The 18,317-nt window shown below is 46.9% G+C and overlaps 1 protein-coding gene across 1 annotated transcript; it reads left to right on the plus strand.

Annotated features, from left to right (window-relative positions):
- Positions 1-11,719: 11,719 nt before the first annotated feature.
- LOC138799070 (trypsin-like) lies at positions 11,720-17,050 on the plus strand. Its single transcript, XM_069979836.1, has 6 exons — positions 11,720-11,734; positions 13,788-13,949; positions 14,618-14,777; positions 14,857-15,110; positions 16,354-16,490; positions 16,833-17,050. The coding sequence occupies exons 2-6, from the start codon at positions 13,856-13,858 to the stop codon at positions 16,977-16,979; spliced, it is 792 nt and encodes a 263-aa protein (XP_069835937.1). The 5' UTR covers positions 11,720-11,734; positions 13,788-13,855; the 3' UTR covers positions 16,980-17,050.
- Positions 17,051-18,317: the final 1,267 nt, after the last annotated feature.

The raw sequence follows: 18,317 nt of genomic DNA on the forward strand, positions 1-18,317 counted from the left end.
GGGGGCTGCTGTCAGTATATACAGTGAGTACACAGGGAGCTGCTGTCAGTATATACAGTGAGTACACAGAGAGCTGCTGTCAGTATATACAGTGAGTACACAGGTAGCTGCTGTCAGTATATACAGTGAGTACACAGGGAGGTGCTGTGAGTATATACAGTGAGTACACAGGGAGCTGCTGTCAGTATATACAGTGAGTACACAGGGAGCTGCTGGCAGTATATACAGTGAGTACACAGGGAGCTGCTGTCAGTATATACAGTGAGTACAGGTAGCTGCTGTCAGTATATACAGTGAATACACAGGGAGGTGCTGTCAGTATATACAGTGAGTACACAGGGAGCTGCTGTCAGTATATACAGTGAGTACACAGGGAGCTGCTGTCAGTATATACAGTGAGTACACAGGGAGCTGCTGTCAGTATATACAGTGAGTAAAGGTAGCTGCTGGCAGTATATACAGTGAGTACACAGGGAGCTGCTGTCAGTATATACAGTGAGTACACAGGGAGCTGCTGTCAGTATATACAGTGAATACACAGGGAGCTGCTGTCAGTATATACAGTGAGTGTACAGGAAGCTGCTGTCAGTATATACAGTGAGTGTACAGGTAGCTGCTGTCAGTATATACAGTGAGTACACAATGAGCTGCCGTCAGTATATACAGTGAGTACACAGGGAGCTGCTGTCAGTATATACAGTGAGTACACAGGGAGCTGCTGTCAGTATATACAGTGAGTACACAGGGAGCTGCTGGCAGTATATACAGTGAGTACACAGGGAGCTGCTGTCAGTATATACAGTGAGTACACAGGGAGCTGCTGTCAGTATATACAGTGAATACACAGGGAGCTGCTGTCAGTATATACAGTGAGTGTACAGGAAGCTGCTGTCAGTATATACAGTGAGTGTACAGGTAGCTGCTGTCAGTATATACAGTGAGTACACAATGAGCTGCCGTCAGTATATACAGTGAGTACACAGGGAGCTGCTGTCAGTATATACAGTGAGTACACAGGGAGCTGCTGTCAGTATATACAGTGAGTACACAGGGAGCTGCTGTCAGTATATACAGTGAGTACACAGGGAGCTGCTGTCAGTATATACAGTCAGTACAGGGAGCTGCTGTCAGTATATACAGTGAGTACAGGGAGCTGCTGTCAGTATATACAGTGAGTACACAAGGAAGCTGCTGTCAGTATATACAGTGAGTACACAGGGAGCTGCTGTCAGTATATACAGTGAGTACACAGGGAGCTGCCGTCAGTATATACAGTGAGTACACAGGGAGCTGCTGTCAGTATATACAGTGAGTACACAGGGAGCTGCTGTCAGTATATACAGTGAGTACACAGGGAGCTGCTGTGAGTATATACAGTGAGTACACAGGGAGCTGCTGTCAGTATATACAGTGAGTACACAGGGAGCTGCTGTCAGTATATACAGTGAGTACACTTACTAATACTGTAAACTGAACTATTTTACTATAAAGTGGCCAACCCCTTAAAAGACAGAAAATATGGTTTGGTGTTTGATTGCCCATAAAACAACCTTTAGCACTTTGTTGGACCTTTGCTGTTATTAGTGGTTTTGATGGTATTGTCCCGTTCCATGTTGCCATGCATAATAATTCTGTAATTTCAGTATGATATAGTTATGTGCCATTATCTTGGCTAAGTGGGGGAGCCCATTCACTTCCATTAGCCCAATTTACGACATTGAGGTATATAGCAGATAGTGGGTGTTGCCTACAGAAGTCCAGTCTGTCTCTCCCTAGAGAGAGGAAACTCTGTTCAGTCTAGTCTAGCTTAGAGTGAAGGTGAGGAGTGCCTTATCACCCCCTTTTTATTAGTTAGGCCTCAGTGCCAGAGGCTTCTTGTTCTGAAATAAAGTTTCTACTTCCCAGAGAGTCATTCCTAGCATGTTTTAAGGGATTATGAGTAGAGATGAGTGAAGCCTATCTTTACAGTGAATTTGGCAAAAATTAGCTTATTCAACGAAGCGATTTTTTGCCCAATTCTTAATAAAATTTGCTAAAATAAAATGGCAGCCGCACATGTTTCCACGCTTGACATTAAATAAGTGTAACGCCCGGAGTAGTGGATCCACTGGACCGGCACCAGCGATGACACAAACCTCACCAGGGAGCGGAGTCTAAGGGGCCGCTGGTTTTCACCAGAGCCCGCCGCAAGGCGGGATGGACTTGCTGCGGCAGGCGACCCCCAGGTCGCTACCCCTGGCTTGGTTGCTGGTGTCGGCAGGCGAGGCGTGGCAGGAGATGGCACAGGCAATAGTCTGCAGATGAGAGAGCATGTGACAGGCTGGACACGGGAACAGGTGGAGTGACAGGGGAACAGGAACCAGGAACAGGGACTTGGGACCAGGTAACGGACAGGACTCAGGAACAGGGACTTGGGACCAGGTAACGGACAGGACACAGGAACAACCGGGAGCTGGGCCAAACGCTATGGGAAGCATGTAGAGGCTCCAACACAGGGAACAAGGCAAGCTGGGATTTATAGGGGAGTGATTAGGTGCAACTACCAATTAGGAGCGCACTGCCCCTTTAAATCTGAGACAGCCGGCGCGCGCGCGCCCTAGGAGGCGGGGCCGCGCGCGCCGGCCGGCACAGCGGGAGACAGGAGCGTGGAGAGGTGAGGCGCCCCCCGGGGCCGAGGTGATAGCAGCGCCGGGTCCCCGACTATGGACACCGGCTGCTGCATGGGGCAGGAAGCGGTCGCGGCGGCGGCCCGGAACGCGGGACGCCGCCGCGGCTGTGACAGTACCCCCCCCCCTTTGGCCTCCCCCTCTTTCTTGCCTGCAGATGGCACAGGAAGCCACAAAGTCTTTGACATCTTGAAACAAACTGGACCACCAGTAGTGGCGAGAGATCCGTTGGCCGGTCTTACGGACTCCAGGGTGCCCGGCCTCCAACGAGGAATGACCCCACTTCAAAATACCTCTTCGAAGCGCAGGGTGAACATGAGTCTTTCCGGGGGGTACTCTCCGAAGCGAGGAGGTGACGACTGGTGCTAGGCGATCAGGCGGTAAAACATGGCAAGGGACTGTGGGTCTGTGGACGAGGACCTTCTGTAAGTTCTCCCGGTGGTGAGAGGACCCGACCTTAGTCTTGGGTACGGAGAGAGGGTACACCTCGGCAGAGAAGGCATCCGCCGAGTCTTGGTCTTCTGCCGGTAGGTCAGATAGAGGCTTGGCTGGGACAGGAAACGACATAGTACACTTGGTCTGAGGTGACCTGAGACACTGGTTGGAACAGTCCTGACCCCAACTGAGAATCTCCCCGGTTCTCCAGTCCAGTTGAGGGGCATGTTCTTGCAGCCACGGGAGTCCCAGGAGGACCGCGGGGGAAGAATGGGGCAGGACGTAGAAGGATATCTCTTCTTGATGTAAAGGACCCACCTGGAGGACTAAAGGTGCGGTCTGGTAGTACACACGGTCGGTAAGAATTTCGCCTGTGACCGAGGAGATAGTCAGGGGCCTGGCTAGTCGGGTCACGGGTAGCCGCCATCTTTGGACCAATGTTGCCGCAATAAAACTGCCTGCTGACCCAGAATCGAGGAAGGCAGTAGTCTGATGATTTCGTCCTGAGAGAGTCCGGATGGAAACTGGCATAGACAGACTTGGAATGGTGGCATTCACACCTAGGGACACCTGTCCCACCGGACCTAGGTGCGAGCATTTTCCGGATGTTTGGGGACGTAGGGGACATCCCAGCCGGAAGTGATCGGAACCACCGCAATAGAGACAGAGATTCTGCTCCAGGCGCCGGATTCTTTCATCAGGCGTCAGGTGAGCCCGTTCCACCTGCATAGGAATCTCAGGAGAGGGTTGGGACATCGAAAGGTCAGGATTCTGGAAAACCGGCGCCAGCTGGGGATGGCGACGGGAACGGGTTAGTAAATGTTCATGCCGAACCTCCTCCTCCCTCTCCGAAAAACGAGTATCAACTCGGGTGGCCAGTAGAATGAGTTCGTTCAGGGAGGTAGGCAGGTCTCGGGCAGCGAGCACGTCTCTCACACGACTAGACAGGCCCTTCTTGAAGGTGGCCAATAGGGCGGCCTCGTTCCAGTCCAATTCGGCTGCCAGGGTGCGGAACTGGATGGCGTAGTCACCAACAGAGGAGCTGCCTTGAGAGAGGTTGAGGAGAGCAGTCTCGGCTGAAGAAGCACGGGCAGGTTCCTCAAAGACGGAGCGAAACTCGAATAGGAAGGCCCGGAGATTGGCAGCAGCTGGATCATCACGGTCCCACAGTGGCGTGGCCCAGGCCAGGGCTCTACCTTCTAATAGGCTGATGATGAAAGCCACTTTAGAGCGCTCGGTGGAAAACTGACTACTCAAAAGTTCAATGTGCATGGTGCACTGAGTCAAGAATCCTCTGCACAACTTAGAGTCCCCAGAGTACTTGCTTGGGAGGGCCAGTCGGAGTGAAGAAGAAGCGTCAGGAGGTGGTGTGCGCTGGGCAGTAGTCTGCTGCTGTAAGGCGGCAGTGAGTTGCTGGATCTGCTGTGACTGTTTCTGGATTTGTTGCGCCTGCTGAGTGACCACTCTGGCGACGTCACGGAGATCGGGCACCTCGCCGGGATCCATGGTTGGAGCCTACTGTAACGCCCGGAGTAGTGGATCCACTGGACCGGCACCAGCGATGACACAAACCTCACCAGGGAGCGGAGTCTAAGGGGCCGCTGGTTTTCACCAGAGCCCGCCGCAAGGCGGGATGGACTTGCTGCGGCAGGCGACCCCCAGGTCGCTACCCCTGGCTTGGTTGCTGGTGTCGGCAGGCGAGGCGTGGCAGGAGATGGCACAGGCAATAGTCTGCAGATGAGAGAGCACGTGACAGGCTGGACACGGGAACAGGTGGAGTGACAGGGGAACAGGAACCAGGAACAGGGACTTGGGACCAGGTAACGGACAGGACTCAGGAACAGGGACTTGGGACCAGGTAACGGACAGGACACAGGAACAACCGGGAGCTGGGCCAAACGCTATGGGAAGCATGTAGAGGCTCCAACACAGGGAACAAGGCAAGCTGGGATTTATAGGGGAGTGATTAGGTGCAACTACCAATTAGGAGCGCACTGCCCCTTTAAATCTGAGACAGCCGGCGCGCGCGCGCCCTAGGAGGCGGGGACGCGCGCGCCGGCCGGCACAGCGGGAGACAGGAGCGTGGAGAGGTGAGGCGCCCCCCGGGGCCGAGGTGATAGCAGCGCCGGGTCCCCGACTATGGACACCGGCTGCTGCATGGGGCAGGAAGCGGTCGCGGCGGCGGCCCGGAACGCGGGACGCCGCCGCGGCTGTGACAATAAGTGGATGCAAGGGATTATCCATATTGCCTAGCAGCCGTCCAATGACTTCTCACCCTCTCCTGGTCATGATCCCCCCCCCCCCCCATACACAAGTATCAACTAAAAAATATTAAATGTACAAGAAGAAATACAAACACTGGCGGAACTACCGCCGTAGCGGCTGCTACGGGGCCCCGCCGCATCAGGGAGCCCGTGGCGCGGGCCCCTAGAGCTTACATATCTTGCAGCACTGGGCGGCTGAGCATGCCTCCCAAGTGCTGTAGCCGGGGGCCGGTCCCGTGCTCCTCCCGACCCGGAGACTCCTTTCCCCAACCATAGGGAAAAGGAGTCACTGGGCCAGGAGGAGCACGGGACCGGTCCACAGCGCTCCTGTCACCCACCGTCTGATACGCGGCTGCCGTCTGATGCCGCGTCCTAGCCCCGGCAGCGCGCGTATCATAGAGTTCTGTGTGGGCTTGTGCTGTGGCCGCGACTTCCGGCACAGAGACGTGTGCCGGAAGTCGCGGCCACAGGCCCTACACAGAACTCTATGATACGCGCGCTGCCGGGTTTAGGACGCGGCATCAGACGGCAGCCGTGCATCAGACAGGGGGTGACAGGAAAAAGGCTCGACGGGGGAGCGTGTTGTTAGGTGAGTTTTTTTTCTTTTTTTTAAACTTGCTTTCCTCGGACGGGGGGGGGGGGGGAGAAGGGGGCATCTATAAGGAAGGGGGGGGGGGAGAAGAGAAGGGGGCATCTATAAGGAATGGGGGGAGAAGAGAAGGGGGCATCTATAAGGAATGGGGGGAGAAGAGAAGGGGGCATCTAGAAGAGAAGGGGGCATCTATAAGGAAGGGGGGGAGGGGGACATCTATAAGGAAGAGGGGGAGAGGGGGGCATCTATAAGGAAGGGGGGAGAGGGGGGCATCTATAAGGTAGGGGGGAGAGAGGGACCATCTATAAGGAAGGGGGGGAGAAGGGGGCATCTATAAGGAAGGGGGTGGAGAAGAGAAGGGGGCATCTATAAGGAATGGGGGAAGAAGAGAAGGGGGCATCTAGAAGAGAAGGGGGCATCTATAAGGAAGGGGGTAGGGGGACATCTATAAGGAAGGGGGGGAGAGGGGGGCATCTATAAGGGAGGGGGGAGAGAGGGACCATCTATAAGGAAGGGGGGGGGGAGGGGGACATCTATAAGGAAGGGGAGGAGGGGGGCATCTATAAGGGGAGAACATAGGGGGAGAGGGGGACAACATAGGGGGAGAGGGGGATATAAACGTACAACATTGGGGGAGAGGGGAACATCTATAAGGGGACAATAAAGGGGGAAAGGGGGCCATCTATAAGGGGACAATATAGGGGAAGAGGGGGCCATCTATAGGGGGGGCAACATAAGGGACCATCTATAAGGGGACAACATGGGGGGCATCTATAAGGGGGACAGCGGGGGGGGGGGGCAACATAAGGAAGCTATCTATCAGGAGGGGCGACAAAGAGGAGGGCCATATACTAAAATGGGATCACATAGAGTCAGCCTACCCACTAAATGTGGGTGTAAAGGGGCCAATACAGATGTGCAGTTGGTAGAGATGAGGATGGTGACAGAGTGAGGAGCCTAATATGTCTGTCTGGCAGATTCTGTGGATTCGTGGCTCGGAGAAGTTCTCATAACGGCACAGGGCAAATGGAGAAGAAAATGAAAAGGGAAGAACTCCGATCAGAGAAGACGTCTCCTGTAAGTCACCTGATGTAACTGTACTGTAATTTATATGGTGTACAGAACCTGTGTAGAGCTGAGTGTGTTGATGGCATAGTGGTCGATCGAGAGGGGGTGGGGCGGGGGGGCCCAATCAAAAGTTTGCTATGGGGCCCAGCCATTTCTAGTTATGCCCCTGAATACAAATTACCCGTTTGGTGAGGGGGACACAGTATAAAATCACAAATGGTATATTGATTGTATGTAATACATGGGGGTATACCAGTAAATCAAAGAGTAATAAAAATCCTGTGAAACAAAAAAAAAATATATAGCAAAATTTAGGAGAGGAATGGAATGAAAAATATACAATCAAAAAGACAAAAAAAAGTCTTAGAAATCAAAATACCTTACCCTGCTCACATTGTTTAACAGCCAAACTATCCACAAGCCCACTCATTAATAGACCAAACAATGTAATTTGTACCTACACCAATTCACACAAAAGTGCATCCCTTTGCCCACCTCACCTACCCACCCAGGGTGAGTAATACTAAACAAAGCAAATCCCCAACTCCTAAAGAGTCATTCTCCAGAACTCAGTAGAAGAAAAAAAAAATCCAGTGGAGGAAACCTCTGGGGAACCATGGCTAAAGGACTACCCTTTCTTTACGCTTTGAAGGTAATGGCAAACTGTAACTAATTAATTGAAAATACAATTGACATTGTCATCTCTTATCCTGTTCCATTCACAAACAGATAAGATTTCCAATAATACATGCGTTATTTCCAATTATACACACACCTGCAACAAGAGAATCAATTCTAAAGACTAAAAAAAGGAGCGGGTGGGAGGGAAATGTTTTCTCCAGATCCTGCGAGAGAAATGAAGGAAGAGATAAGAAAGGAAGTTATATCTATTCCTAAACCCAACCCTCTGCATAGCTTTACACTAGGCACATAGTTACATAGTTACATAGCTAATACGGTTGAAAAAAGACACATGTCCATCAAGTTCAACCAAGGAGGGGATGGATACAGGGAAGGGGGAGGGGTGATAGGTTCTATACATATGCATTTATATTATTTTGGTCTAAGAACTTGTCTAGGCCGGTTTTGAAGCCCTCTACTGTTGTTGCTGTGACCAGATCCTGTGGTAGACTGTTCCACAGATTCACAGTTCTCATGGTAAAGAAGGCTTGTCGCCTCCGGAGATTGAACCTTTTTTTCTCCAGGCAGAGGCAGCGCCCCCTTGTCTCTCCAGGCGGAGGCAGTGCCCTCTTGTCCTTTGAGGGGGTTTTACCTGGAACATCTTTTCCCCATATTTCTTGTAGGGGCCATTTATATATTTAAATAAGTTAATCATATCTCCCCTTAAACGTCTCTTCTCTAGACTAAACAAATGTAATTCTTTTTATCTCTCCTCATAACTAAGATGCTCCATTCCCCTTATTAGTTTAGTTGCCCGTCTTTGTACCCTCTCCAGCTCTAGAACATCCTTTTTATGAATCGGGTTCCAAAACTGGACGGCATACTCCAGATGAGGCCGCACCAGAGCTTTATAAAGCGGTAATATTATATCCCTGTCCCGTGAGTCCAGGCCTGTTTTAATGTATGGCCTTAGAAGCAGCTGACTGACATTGTGTGCTGTTCTGTAGTCTATTATCTACAAGTACACCCAGATCCTTCTCCATCAGCGACTCTCCCAGAGTAACTCCCCCCAGGACATATGATGCATGCGGGTTATTAGTACCCAGGTGCATAACTTTACATTTATCCACATTGAACCTTATTTGCCAAGTGGACGCCCAAACACTCAGTGTGTCTAAGTCATCCTGTAACATCTGCACATCCTCCATAGACTGTACTGTACTACAAAGCTTGGTGTCATCTGCAAAGATAGAAACATTGCTGTTAATTACATTCTCAATATCATTAATAAACAAGTTAAACAGAAGAGGGCCCAGTACTGACCCTTGGGGTACACCACTTATTACCGGGGACCATTCGGAGTAGGAATCATTGACCACCACTCTCTGGGTACGATTTTTAAGCCAGTTCTCAATCCAGTTACACATAAAATTTTCCAAACCGATAGACTTTAACTTACCCATCAGACGTCCATGAGGAACTGTGTCAAACGCTTTTGCAAAATCCAGGTACACGATATCCACAGCCACGCCGCCATCCAAGCTTCTACTTACCTCTTCATAGAAACATATTAGGTTGGTTTGACAGCTTCTGTCCTTAGTAAAACCATGCTGGTTATCACTTATAATACTATTAGCCACTACATATTCCTGGATGTAGTCCCTTATAAGCCCCTCAAATAGTTTTCCTTCCCACAATGGACGTTAAGCTGACAGGTCTATAGCTACTTGGGGAAGTTCGAGAGCCATTTTTGAAGATCGGCACTACATGTGCCTTACGCCAGTCCCTCGGCATAATACCAGTAAGCAAAGAATCACTGAATATTTCATACAAGGGTAGAGAAATTACAGAACTGAGTTCCCTAAGAACTCTGGGGTGCAATCCATCAGGCAACATACTCCTCCCTCTTAAAGGGGTTATCCAGCGCTACAAAAACATGGCCACTATCCCCCTACTGTTGTCTCCAATTTGGGTGGGGTTTTGAAACTCAGTTCCATTGAAGTAAATGGAGCTTAATTGTAAACTGCACCTAAACTGGAGACAACAGTAGGGGGGGGGGGGGGGAAGTGGCCATGTTTTTGTATAACCCCTTTAAAGCAGAACTAACTGTATAAACCATTATAGAGGCAAATTGCTATCCCCTCAGAGTTTATTAGAGGGACGTCAGATTCCATACACAAATGGCTTAGGTGGAGCAGCATTGTAGCCAGTTCTGGTAGTCTAACAGTTCTGGCAACTAACTCATGGGACTCTTTTACAGCAATTACTTCAGACAAGAGACCTGAGACAAAAAGGTTAAGAAAAACAAAACAACCTGGGTATTTGTAAACTACTTAATCAGCCTAAGGGCCCGATGTGAGGCAGGACGTGAGCGCTGATCAGTGAGATTATCAGAGCCTTATCAAGGTACTTTTAATACAAGCAGCTGGGAAGCACAAAAGATAGCTTGAATATTCAATCTCAATTCATCAAAAAGAATCAATCAGCCGATGAACGAGCTCATATATAAGCTGATGATCACTGGTTCTTTTACGGGAGAAGATTATCGGGTAAATAAGTGCTCCTAGGAAGGACCCTTATTACAGACTTGCAGTATTGGACAGGTGAATATTTTTTAGATGCAACTTTTATTTCAATCTGCCTGTTTTGTGTATTTACCCCAAAATTCCCATAATCCAGGATTTGTGCCCAATTTATCATTTGCGCCTTTTAAAAAAGTTGTGCAACTGTTGCAGGCCTACGCCTGGTCGGTACCAGGTAAATCTATTTGTGAATTTTTGGGGGAGTTTTTACTTTGACACATTTACTATGAAAGTGCATCTTTTCCATAAATCACACAGAATATACTGGAACTAAAAAAAACACCAACCATATGTTAATACACAGTAAAATACAAGAATACAGTTTCAACAGTAAATAAAAAAAGTGCAATGTACAAACAGTATAACATGAGGCTTCACCAAACCTGTATGAACACCTGTAGTGGGACACTGCGCTTAGCCATGGTTCTATGATTTTATGTTGGACATTGGTTTACAGGGTCTCTACCTCCAGTAAGTAGAACTTAACAGTCATCCATCATCCTTCTGGGACAGACTTAAATTGCATATGATATAGATGACTTAATATATATCATTATAGACACTTAACCAAAGATGTCTACGGCTGGAACAGTTTTACTTCATATAGATCACTCTTGGATGAACAGGTTTCCACTGGAACATCCTTTTACGCTTTGCTCTTTACTGATAAAGAACATATAGTACAGGTTCCAAAGGGCACAAATAGCCTCTTCCAAGAACAGCTTATGGCCAGTGTTTTTTCAACTATTTAGATGGTTCAGTCTACTTTATCTAATTCGTTCATTGTTCCCTCATTAGAGCCGTAATCCAACCATTGACTCTGAGCCATGGGAATCACATTTGTGGTCTCTTGGATATTATGTAGCCCATTAGAATGTAGAAAGCTCTATCACTACTTCTTACCACTACTCGATGCTACATGTTTGTAACAGATTGTCTGTATAGTACAGTATATCCTCCCTTATAGGGATTGGAGGAACCTTCTAATGTACCCCTGAGTATCTAGAGTTCAATACCCAAGTTGAGAGGCAAAGTTGGCTATAGCCCAGTAGTGAATCCATTACATTTTCCACAAAGCACTTCCGTCCTTCACATTAGCTTGATAAACTATTTCAGAAAACCAATTACAATGGCTGCCAAGAACAACACATGAATCCTAAGCCAGAAACCTTGAGAGCCGACTGCTTGAGGCACATTTGTTACATTTCATGTGACTAGCAAAGGGGGCACTTAAGGCTGCGAGAGGTTGGCAGAGGCTAGAATGGGGATCTGAGTGTTAAGGACCAAGTCTCATGCCCTATCCACAGGTCTGATTGGGGGGGGGGATCCAACCTCTGCGACCTACCGCGATTGTGGTAGGAATGGTACGAATGGAGCTGTACGTTGTCAGTCATTCTCTATGGAGCCAGTGCGACAGCCAAGTGCTGCTTTGGTTATATCAGCAGTTCAATAAAGAACTGAAGGAAAGTTCGGCCATTTTTATCTTAGGGAAGGGCCAGTGGGGAAGTAAGTACGGAATGCTAACTTAACTCTCCTTGTGCCCATGGCGTGCCACTTCACCAGGCCCGGGACCCCTGTCGGAAGGCATTTTCCCCAAGTCCTGATGATGTCACCATGAGGGGGGAAATTCCTTTGCTGTTGGATAGGCCGCTCGGTCAGTGAGTGGCTGAGAAGGCAGTCAATCAACTGGGTTGTGACGTCGGCTTTGAGAAGACCCCTGAGCCCGGCAGGGGTCCCAGAGTGGTGATCCAATGCTTGAAAGGAACAGGGAGAGGTGGGTTAAGCTTATTTTTATGTTCCCTCCTGCCCTTGAATTCTGAAAAAAAAAGTCCCCTCGTCGGACTTCTCCTTTAATATAGTGGCCGGGTGCACATGCCAACCAGCTGCTCCATTCAATGGGGACAGCTAGGTCCTCGTTCTCGTGATCGATGGGGATCCCAGAGGTTAGACCCTCTGCAATCAGACAAATTCCCTATCCTTTGGATTCCCTATCCCATTAACGGCTCTGCAGGGGGATAGCCAGAACAGGACTGGAACATGATAATAGGACTGGAACATTTCACAGTACTGGAACATGTTCATAAGAGTGGAGCATGGTCACAGGACTTGAAGGTTGCTACAAGATTGAAAAGTGATCACATCAGAACACATCAGGAAGTCAAGAATAGAGAGTGGTCAGATAGAGCTAGATCAGAATTAAGAGGTTGAAGCAAGGCAGGATCAAGGAGAAGACTAACAAAGGGGGGAGAAGAGTAACAAAGTGACTGAAGGCAGAGTCACAGGAACGGAGGCCATTATGGAGCCAGATATAGGACTGCACTGTTAAAGCTGACTCTCAGGCAAGTGCTTCTCTGCACTATAAACATAGCACATCTATTGTCTACCATTACAAAGCGACACTGATGGCAATCCCTGCTGTAGTACAGTTGTACAGTGAGTGTATGCCTCGTCACTGACTTCACATTCTCCTGGCTGGTGTAATGCTATTTTTTTTCCTTTGATGGCAATGCAGGGAAACTGAACACTTAGCTAGATTTCCTCACAAACACATTACAGCTGCTTACAAGTAGGATCCTAGCGGAGGGACATTTTGGGGGACATTTATGAAGACCGGAGTACTCGTAAGACCATGCTCCCAAATGCCCCACTCAGTAGTGGATTATAATAGGTCTGTTTCAAGTGACAGCCCGAGGCCCTGAGCTCCTGGGGGTCCCATGGCCACCCAAACAGACTTGTACATTTACCGCAAATCAGGGCAAAGCTGCAGCCAGGAGACAATGCAGTAACATTTGAGAACATACTGAAGGACCTTATCATGTGACAATGATGTCACCACAGGTCCTTTACAGGTTGCATTATGGAGGAAAAAGACTAAAGCTAGTGCCACCATAGTTACAGTGGGTTGGGGGCCCAAGCTTGGTGAACAGCCCGGGGTCCATGGAAAAGTTAATCTGCCCCTGGGCCACTAGATTCACTAAGACTCTTTCTCTTAGTAAACCCAGGCTTACTTTTGCCTGCCATGCGGCGGGTGCAGAAATCTAAACTTACTCCTGAGCAGGGGTAGATTTCTGCGGTAAAAGGCATACATTTTGGTAAATCAGGTGCTGGAGGAGGCCACACTTGTTCCCCACCTTGCACCACCCCTTGTCTACCCATCAGGTGAGCAGGGGATACCGCAGGTGTATGCCAGGGAGAAGGGGCGAATATGGGTCTCCTACCTGGCATACGCCCAGGACGCGGGCTTTGTAAATGCCCCCCTTTGTGCTTACCTTATTGCCAATGGGAACTTTGAACAAATAAGATGGTCTAAGGCAAGGAACCCCTTTAAAGGGTTAAGTGAAATATAACATGCAGTAGAGGATGGAATCTAAGACATACATTTATTTTGAATTATGATTATAGATCGTTACATTATCCTGCCCTCCATGATTGAAAGTAAGAGAAAGTCTAAACCATGCACACAAGGGACAACTCTAAGAGACAGAGGGAAAAGTATAATCACTTATTATCCATTATTGTTAAAGCCAAGTCCAGCCTTCTGCAAAATTTTCTTTAATAGATATTTTCCAGGAATTGGCACCAAAGAACTTGATCCGTGAGAACAGACATTTGGTGACGTCTGTAGATATGGTGGTGGAGAGGTATAAAAGCCGTCTCTGCATCCCAGATGTTCTCATCAACATGAAGTGTCTTCTCCTCCTCTCGGTCCTGGGACTTGCTGGTGAGTAGAGACTTTCTCTGTTCCTTTGTTATGTTCTTGAGTTATATCTATAGGAAAGGGGCCAAATTAATGTGGGAGTCTAGAAGACCAAAGGTTACATAAGCATACACAATATGAAGACTTCTTCTTCCACACGTACACCATCCAGCATGACCTGTATGGCCAAATCCAAACTGTCCGTTAAATCCTAGGAAAAACTAAATTAAATTTTGCATCAATCAAGACAAAACAAATTGTGTCAGAATTGGTAATCAAAACCCAAAATAATTTAGGTAAGTTTGAAGAAATTCTTTTGATGGTAAAACAATTGCACTGTTCCTATAACTCACCATACAATTAAAAAGTACTAAAAAAGTATTTGGTAACTCATCTTCCATACCCCTACGAGGAAAAAGAAGTTGTAATATTTGGTGCTAAGAAATGGTGACCATCTTCCTCACTTGGTTGCCGATAGTGTCAAGAATGACTTACAATAACCTGAGGTCTTCATGATCCCAAATTGTAGCATTAAAGCCAAGAATGGCATCAAAGTTAATAGCCCATAAACCATTCATGTTGCCAGTTTTTCCCTGGCTACACCTCTGTGTATTTGGGTCACAACTTAAGTATTCAGTTAACTTTGTTACTGGCTTATATAAGATAGATGTAATCTTTTTGTCTATGTTCAGCGGCTTTCCCCTACAATGACGATGACAAGATTGTAGGAGGCTACACCTGTGCCGTGAACTCTGTTCCCTACCAAGTATCCTTGAATGCCGGCTACCACTTCTGTGGAGGATCCCTGATCAATGACCAATGGGTGGTCTCTGCTGCTCACTGCTACATGTCGTAAGTCATGGGATAACATACAGCTCTTATTATAACCTCACTTCATGGAGCTAAACATATCCACTCTCCTCACTCATAGACGTATCGAGGTCAGGCTTGGAGAACACGATATTGAGGTTCTGGAAGGAACGGAACAGTTCATTTCATCTGAAAAGATCATTCGTCATCCAAAATACAACTCCTATCTGCTTGACCATGACATCATGTTAATAAAACTTTCCCAGCCAATTGCATTGAACTCCAGGATCCAGAGTATCAGTCTCCCCACTCATTGTGATGTGGCTGGAACCCAGTGCCTAATCTCTGGTTGGGGAAACACACTGAGCAGCGGAGGTGGGTATGGTTATCTGCAACCCAAAAAGATGGATTTCCTCTTTACAATTGGTTATGTTTGGTTCCATTAAATGTCCTGATCTTTATGGCTGGACTGTAACGTCATATGATCATGCAACCCAACATGGTACCAAGTGAAAAAGTTGGGTTCCTAATTGCAAAGAATAAAAAAAGCTGAGGTTCCTATTACACAAGGAATGTACAAAAAGTTCAATGAGGTTGTCTGAGCTAGAACTTAGCAGGGACCACTGTGCCATTGGTTTTACTGGTAATTTTTCAACTAGTTTAGGAGCAAAAATACTGTATAAATACTTTTTCAACTAGTTAGAGCAAAAATACTGTAAAGGATTGCTGTCCCTAATCCCAGGAGAGTTTTATAGACTGATGGCCAGGATCCACTTGGTTCTTTACCAATTGTACATGTTTGCCAGGAAATACATGTTATGTTTGGCTTACTTGAAATTCGGGGTCATCCAGGCTCCAACCCAACTAAGATCAGATTGGAGAATAAACCCCCCATGTCCTATTTCATAAACAAGCACCAATAAACAATAATCACTGACAATCATAGGGTTGAATATGTAACTGTACTTCCCAGTGTGCCATTGTTTCACTCCATGCCTGATGCCATATTGACAGCAACAAAGAATCCCCCACTCTACAACTGGTCAACGGGCGCAGGTTCAGGTAAAAAAGCAAGGCAAAATATATTAGAAAACGACACAGATCATTTCAGAATCGCACCAATCCCTTTCTCAAGACACTTGAGAAAGGGATCGGTACAATCCTGAAACACGTTTTGTTGTTTTTTAATAAATTTTTAGTACTTCATTTTGCCTTGGTTTTTTACCTGAACCTACGTCCGTTGGACCCAGTTGGGTTGTGGAGAATTTCTTGTTGCTGTTACTATCCCGTTGTGGTTGCCTGGGAGTGGCTGCGGTTCATATACCTGCTGTGGTCAAGTGTTGTGCCTTGTATTTGCACAACACCTTCAGGTGAGAATCTCCATTTTTTTCTGATGCCCTTCTGTCTGATTTCTTCATTTTTGTATTGATGTCATATTGGAAAGGAGAGTACGACTGGACAACCCCTTTAATGTCAATTGCTACTAGATGGGTAGTTCTACAATGCATTCATGTAGGATGAGTACCTTGGTCAACATTGCCCACACCACTTATAGAATAAACTGTATATGAGTTAACAGTCCACATTGTTGTTCATATCCTTGCCTTGTCTTGTCTAGTAAACTATCCAGATCTCCTGCAGTGTCTTGACGCTCCCATCCTATCTGACGAGGACTGCAAGGCCTCCTATCCTGGAAGGATCACTGAAAACATGATCTGTGTAGGATATCTGGAAGGTGGCAAGGATTCCTGCCAGGTACACAACTCATATAGTATATATGCACATGGTAAAGCCATGCAATGCCCATTTGGTTCTGTTTTGAGCAGAAGTGCATTGCACTGTATGGTGCCAATTTCTACCAGGGCTTTCAGGAAATTATTCTTGTTCAATATGGTATATAATAAAACAAGCCACCTATATATGATTCTGTAAGAAGTGAGAAGCTCATATATCCTATTAGGGATCTGAACGACAGATCTGTATTACAGCCACGTGCATGAGCCCTAAGCAACATTGCTTTCTTTTTCACGCCCATTATATTAAAAGGATATGAAAACCACCAACCATACACATACCTGTGTGTGATATTTCTTCCAGGGTGACTCTGGCGGTCCAGTGGTCTGCAATGGAGAACTCCAAGGAGTGGTATCATGGGGAATCGGCTGCGCCCGACAAGGATATCCCGGTGTTTACACCAAAGTCTGCAACTACGTATCCTGGATTGAGGAAACCATCAATGCTTGAACATCAGATTTGGCCAGAATGAGAAGCACAATATAAGTGTAAAATGCAAATAAAAAAAAGTTGAGATCTAATTTTCTGTCATTTGCTTTTACTTTACATCAAATCATAAGATCAAACCTGAGAAAAGCTCCTGCACCTGTTCTGTTCTCCACTAAATGTTTACTGAACAGAGGGTATGATAAAAACCTTTATACCTGTTAGGATATGTGCACACTGAGGAATTCTCGAGGAAATGTAGAGGAAAATTTTCTGCTTGAATTTTCTGGCCTATTCAGGCAGAATAGGAGCTAAATTTGAGCAGAATTTAAGCCCCATTGACTTCTATAGGATTCCTCTAGCAGAATCCGTCCAAAGAATTAACCTGTTCATTCTTTGGGCGGGACACGGATTCCGCACGGAATCCGGACGGAATTTCCACTGTGAGCACAGACAGACGGAATTTCCATTTTGCTGTATAGAAAGGAGCAATGTTGCATTTAAATGGGCGGAATTCAGCGTGGATTCCGCATGTATTTTGCAGCGGAATCGGCGAGAAATGCTCAGTGTACACATACCCTTATAGGGGGAAGAAGAGATAGGGAAGAACATGATGGAAACATATACAGATAAGTTACAGGAGAAAGAAGGGAAAGGAGAGACATCTGAGAAACCTTTATATATGTTACAGGAGGGAAGAAGGGAAAGGAGGACATGATGGAAACATTTATATATGTTACAGGAGGAAGAAGGGAAATGTAGGATATGATGGAAACCTTTATATATGTTGCAGGAGGAAGAAGGGAAATGGGAACATGATGGAAACCTTTATATATGTTACAAGAGGAAGAAGGGAAAGGGAGGACATGATGGAAACCTTTAATAGAAGTCTATGGGGGTTCTCACAAGCACCGACTAGTTCTACTAATAACAGGCAGGAAGGTAGCAGCACACAACGCACAGCATATTGACATATAAAGTAATAGGAAGCATTATTGTAGTGTCCTGGAACCAATGTGCCACTACTGTGTCTTAGTTTCTAGAAGGTTCCTTATGCTCCCTGACACTATAGCACTATTGTTATTTTCAGAACTGTAGTATTCACTTTTGGCCACAAGATGCCGCCACTAAGTATTATTGTATTTATATCTACCAGACACCTCTTACTCTCCTAGAAAATTTCTATCAATGTAACATTGTAGTACCTCACAGTTCTTCCAACAATAGGGGATTAGTGCATATTTAGGCCTAGTGCTTAAAGGGTAGGGGGTAGTGCTTAGTTCTGGGTCTTAACTGGTTAGAAAGTGTGTTCCTGACAAGTTTGCTGTTCCAGAGAGAGTTTACCTCAGCGCCTGGCTTGCT

Source organism: Dendropsophus ebraccatus, chromosome 8 (assembly GCF_027789765.1).
Source record: "Dendropsophus ebraccatus isolate aDenEbr1 chromosome 8, aDenEbr1.pat, whole genome shotgun sequence".
NCBI classification, from domain to species: Eukaryota; Metazoa; Chordata; class Amphibia; order Anura; family Hylidae; genus Dendropsophus; species Dendropsophus ebraccatus.

Bases quoted from the DNA above. Each gene is read 5' to 3' on its own strand.
- LOC138799070 (XM_069979836.1), top strand. From the start codon at position 13,856: ATGGTGGTGGAGAGGTATAAAAGCCGTCTCTGCATCCCAGATGTTCTC. The intron at 15,111-16,353 runs GTGGGTATGGTT...TGTCTTGTCTAG, and splicing joins AAACACACTGAGCAGCGGAG to TAAACTATCCAGATCTCCTG. The intron at 16,491-16,832 runs GTACACAACTCA...TATTTCTTCCAG, and splicing joins GTGGCAAGGATTCCTGCCAG to GGTGACTCTGGCGGTCCAGT.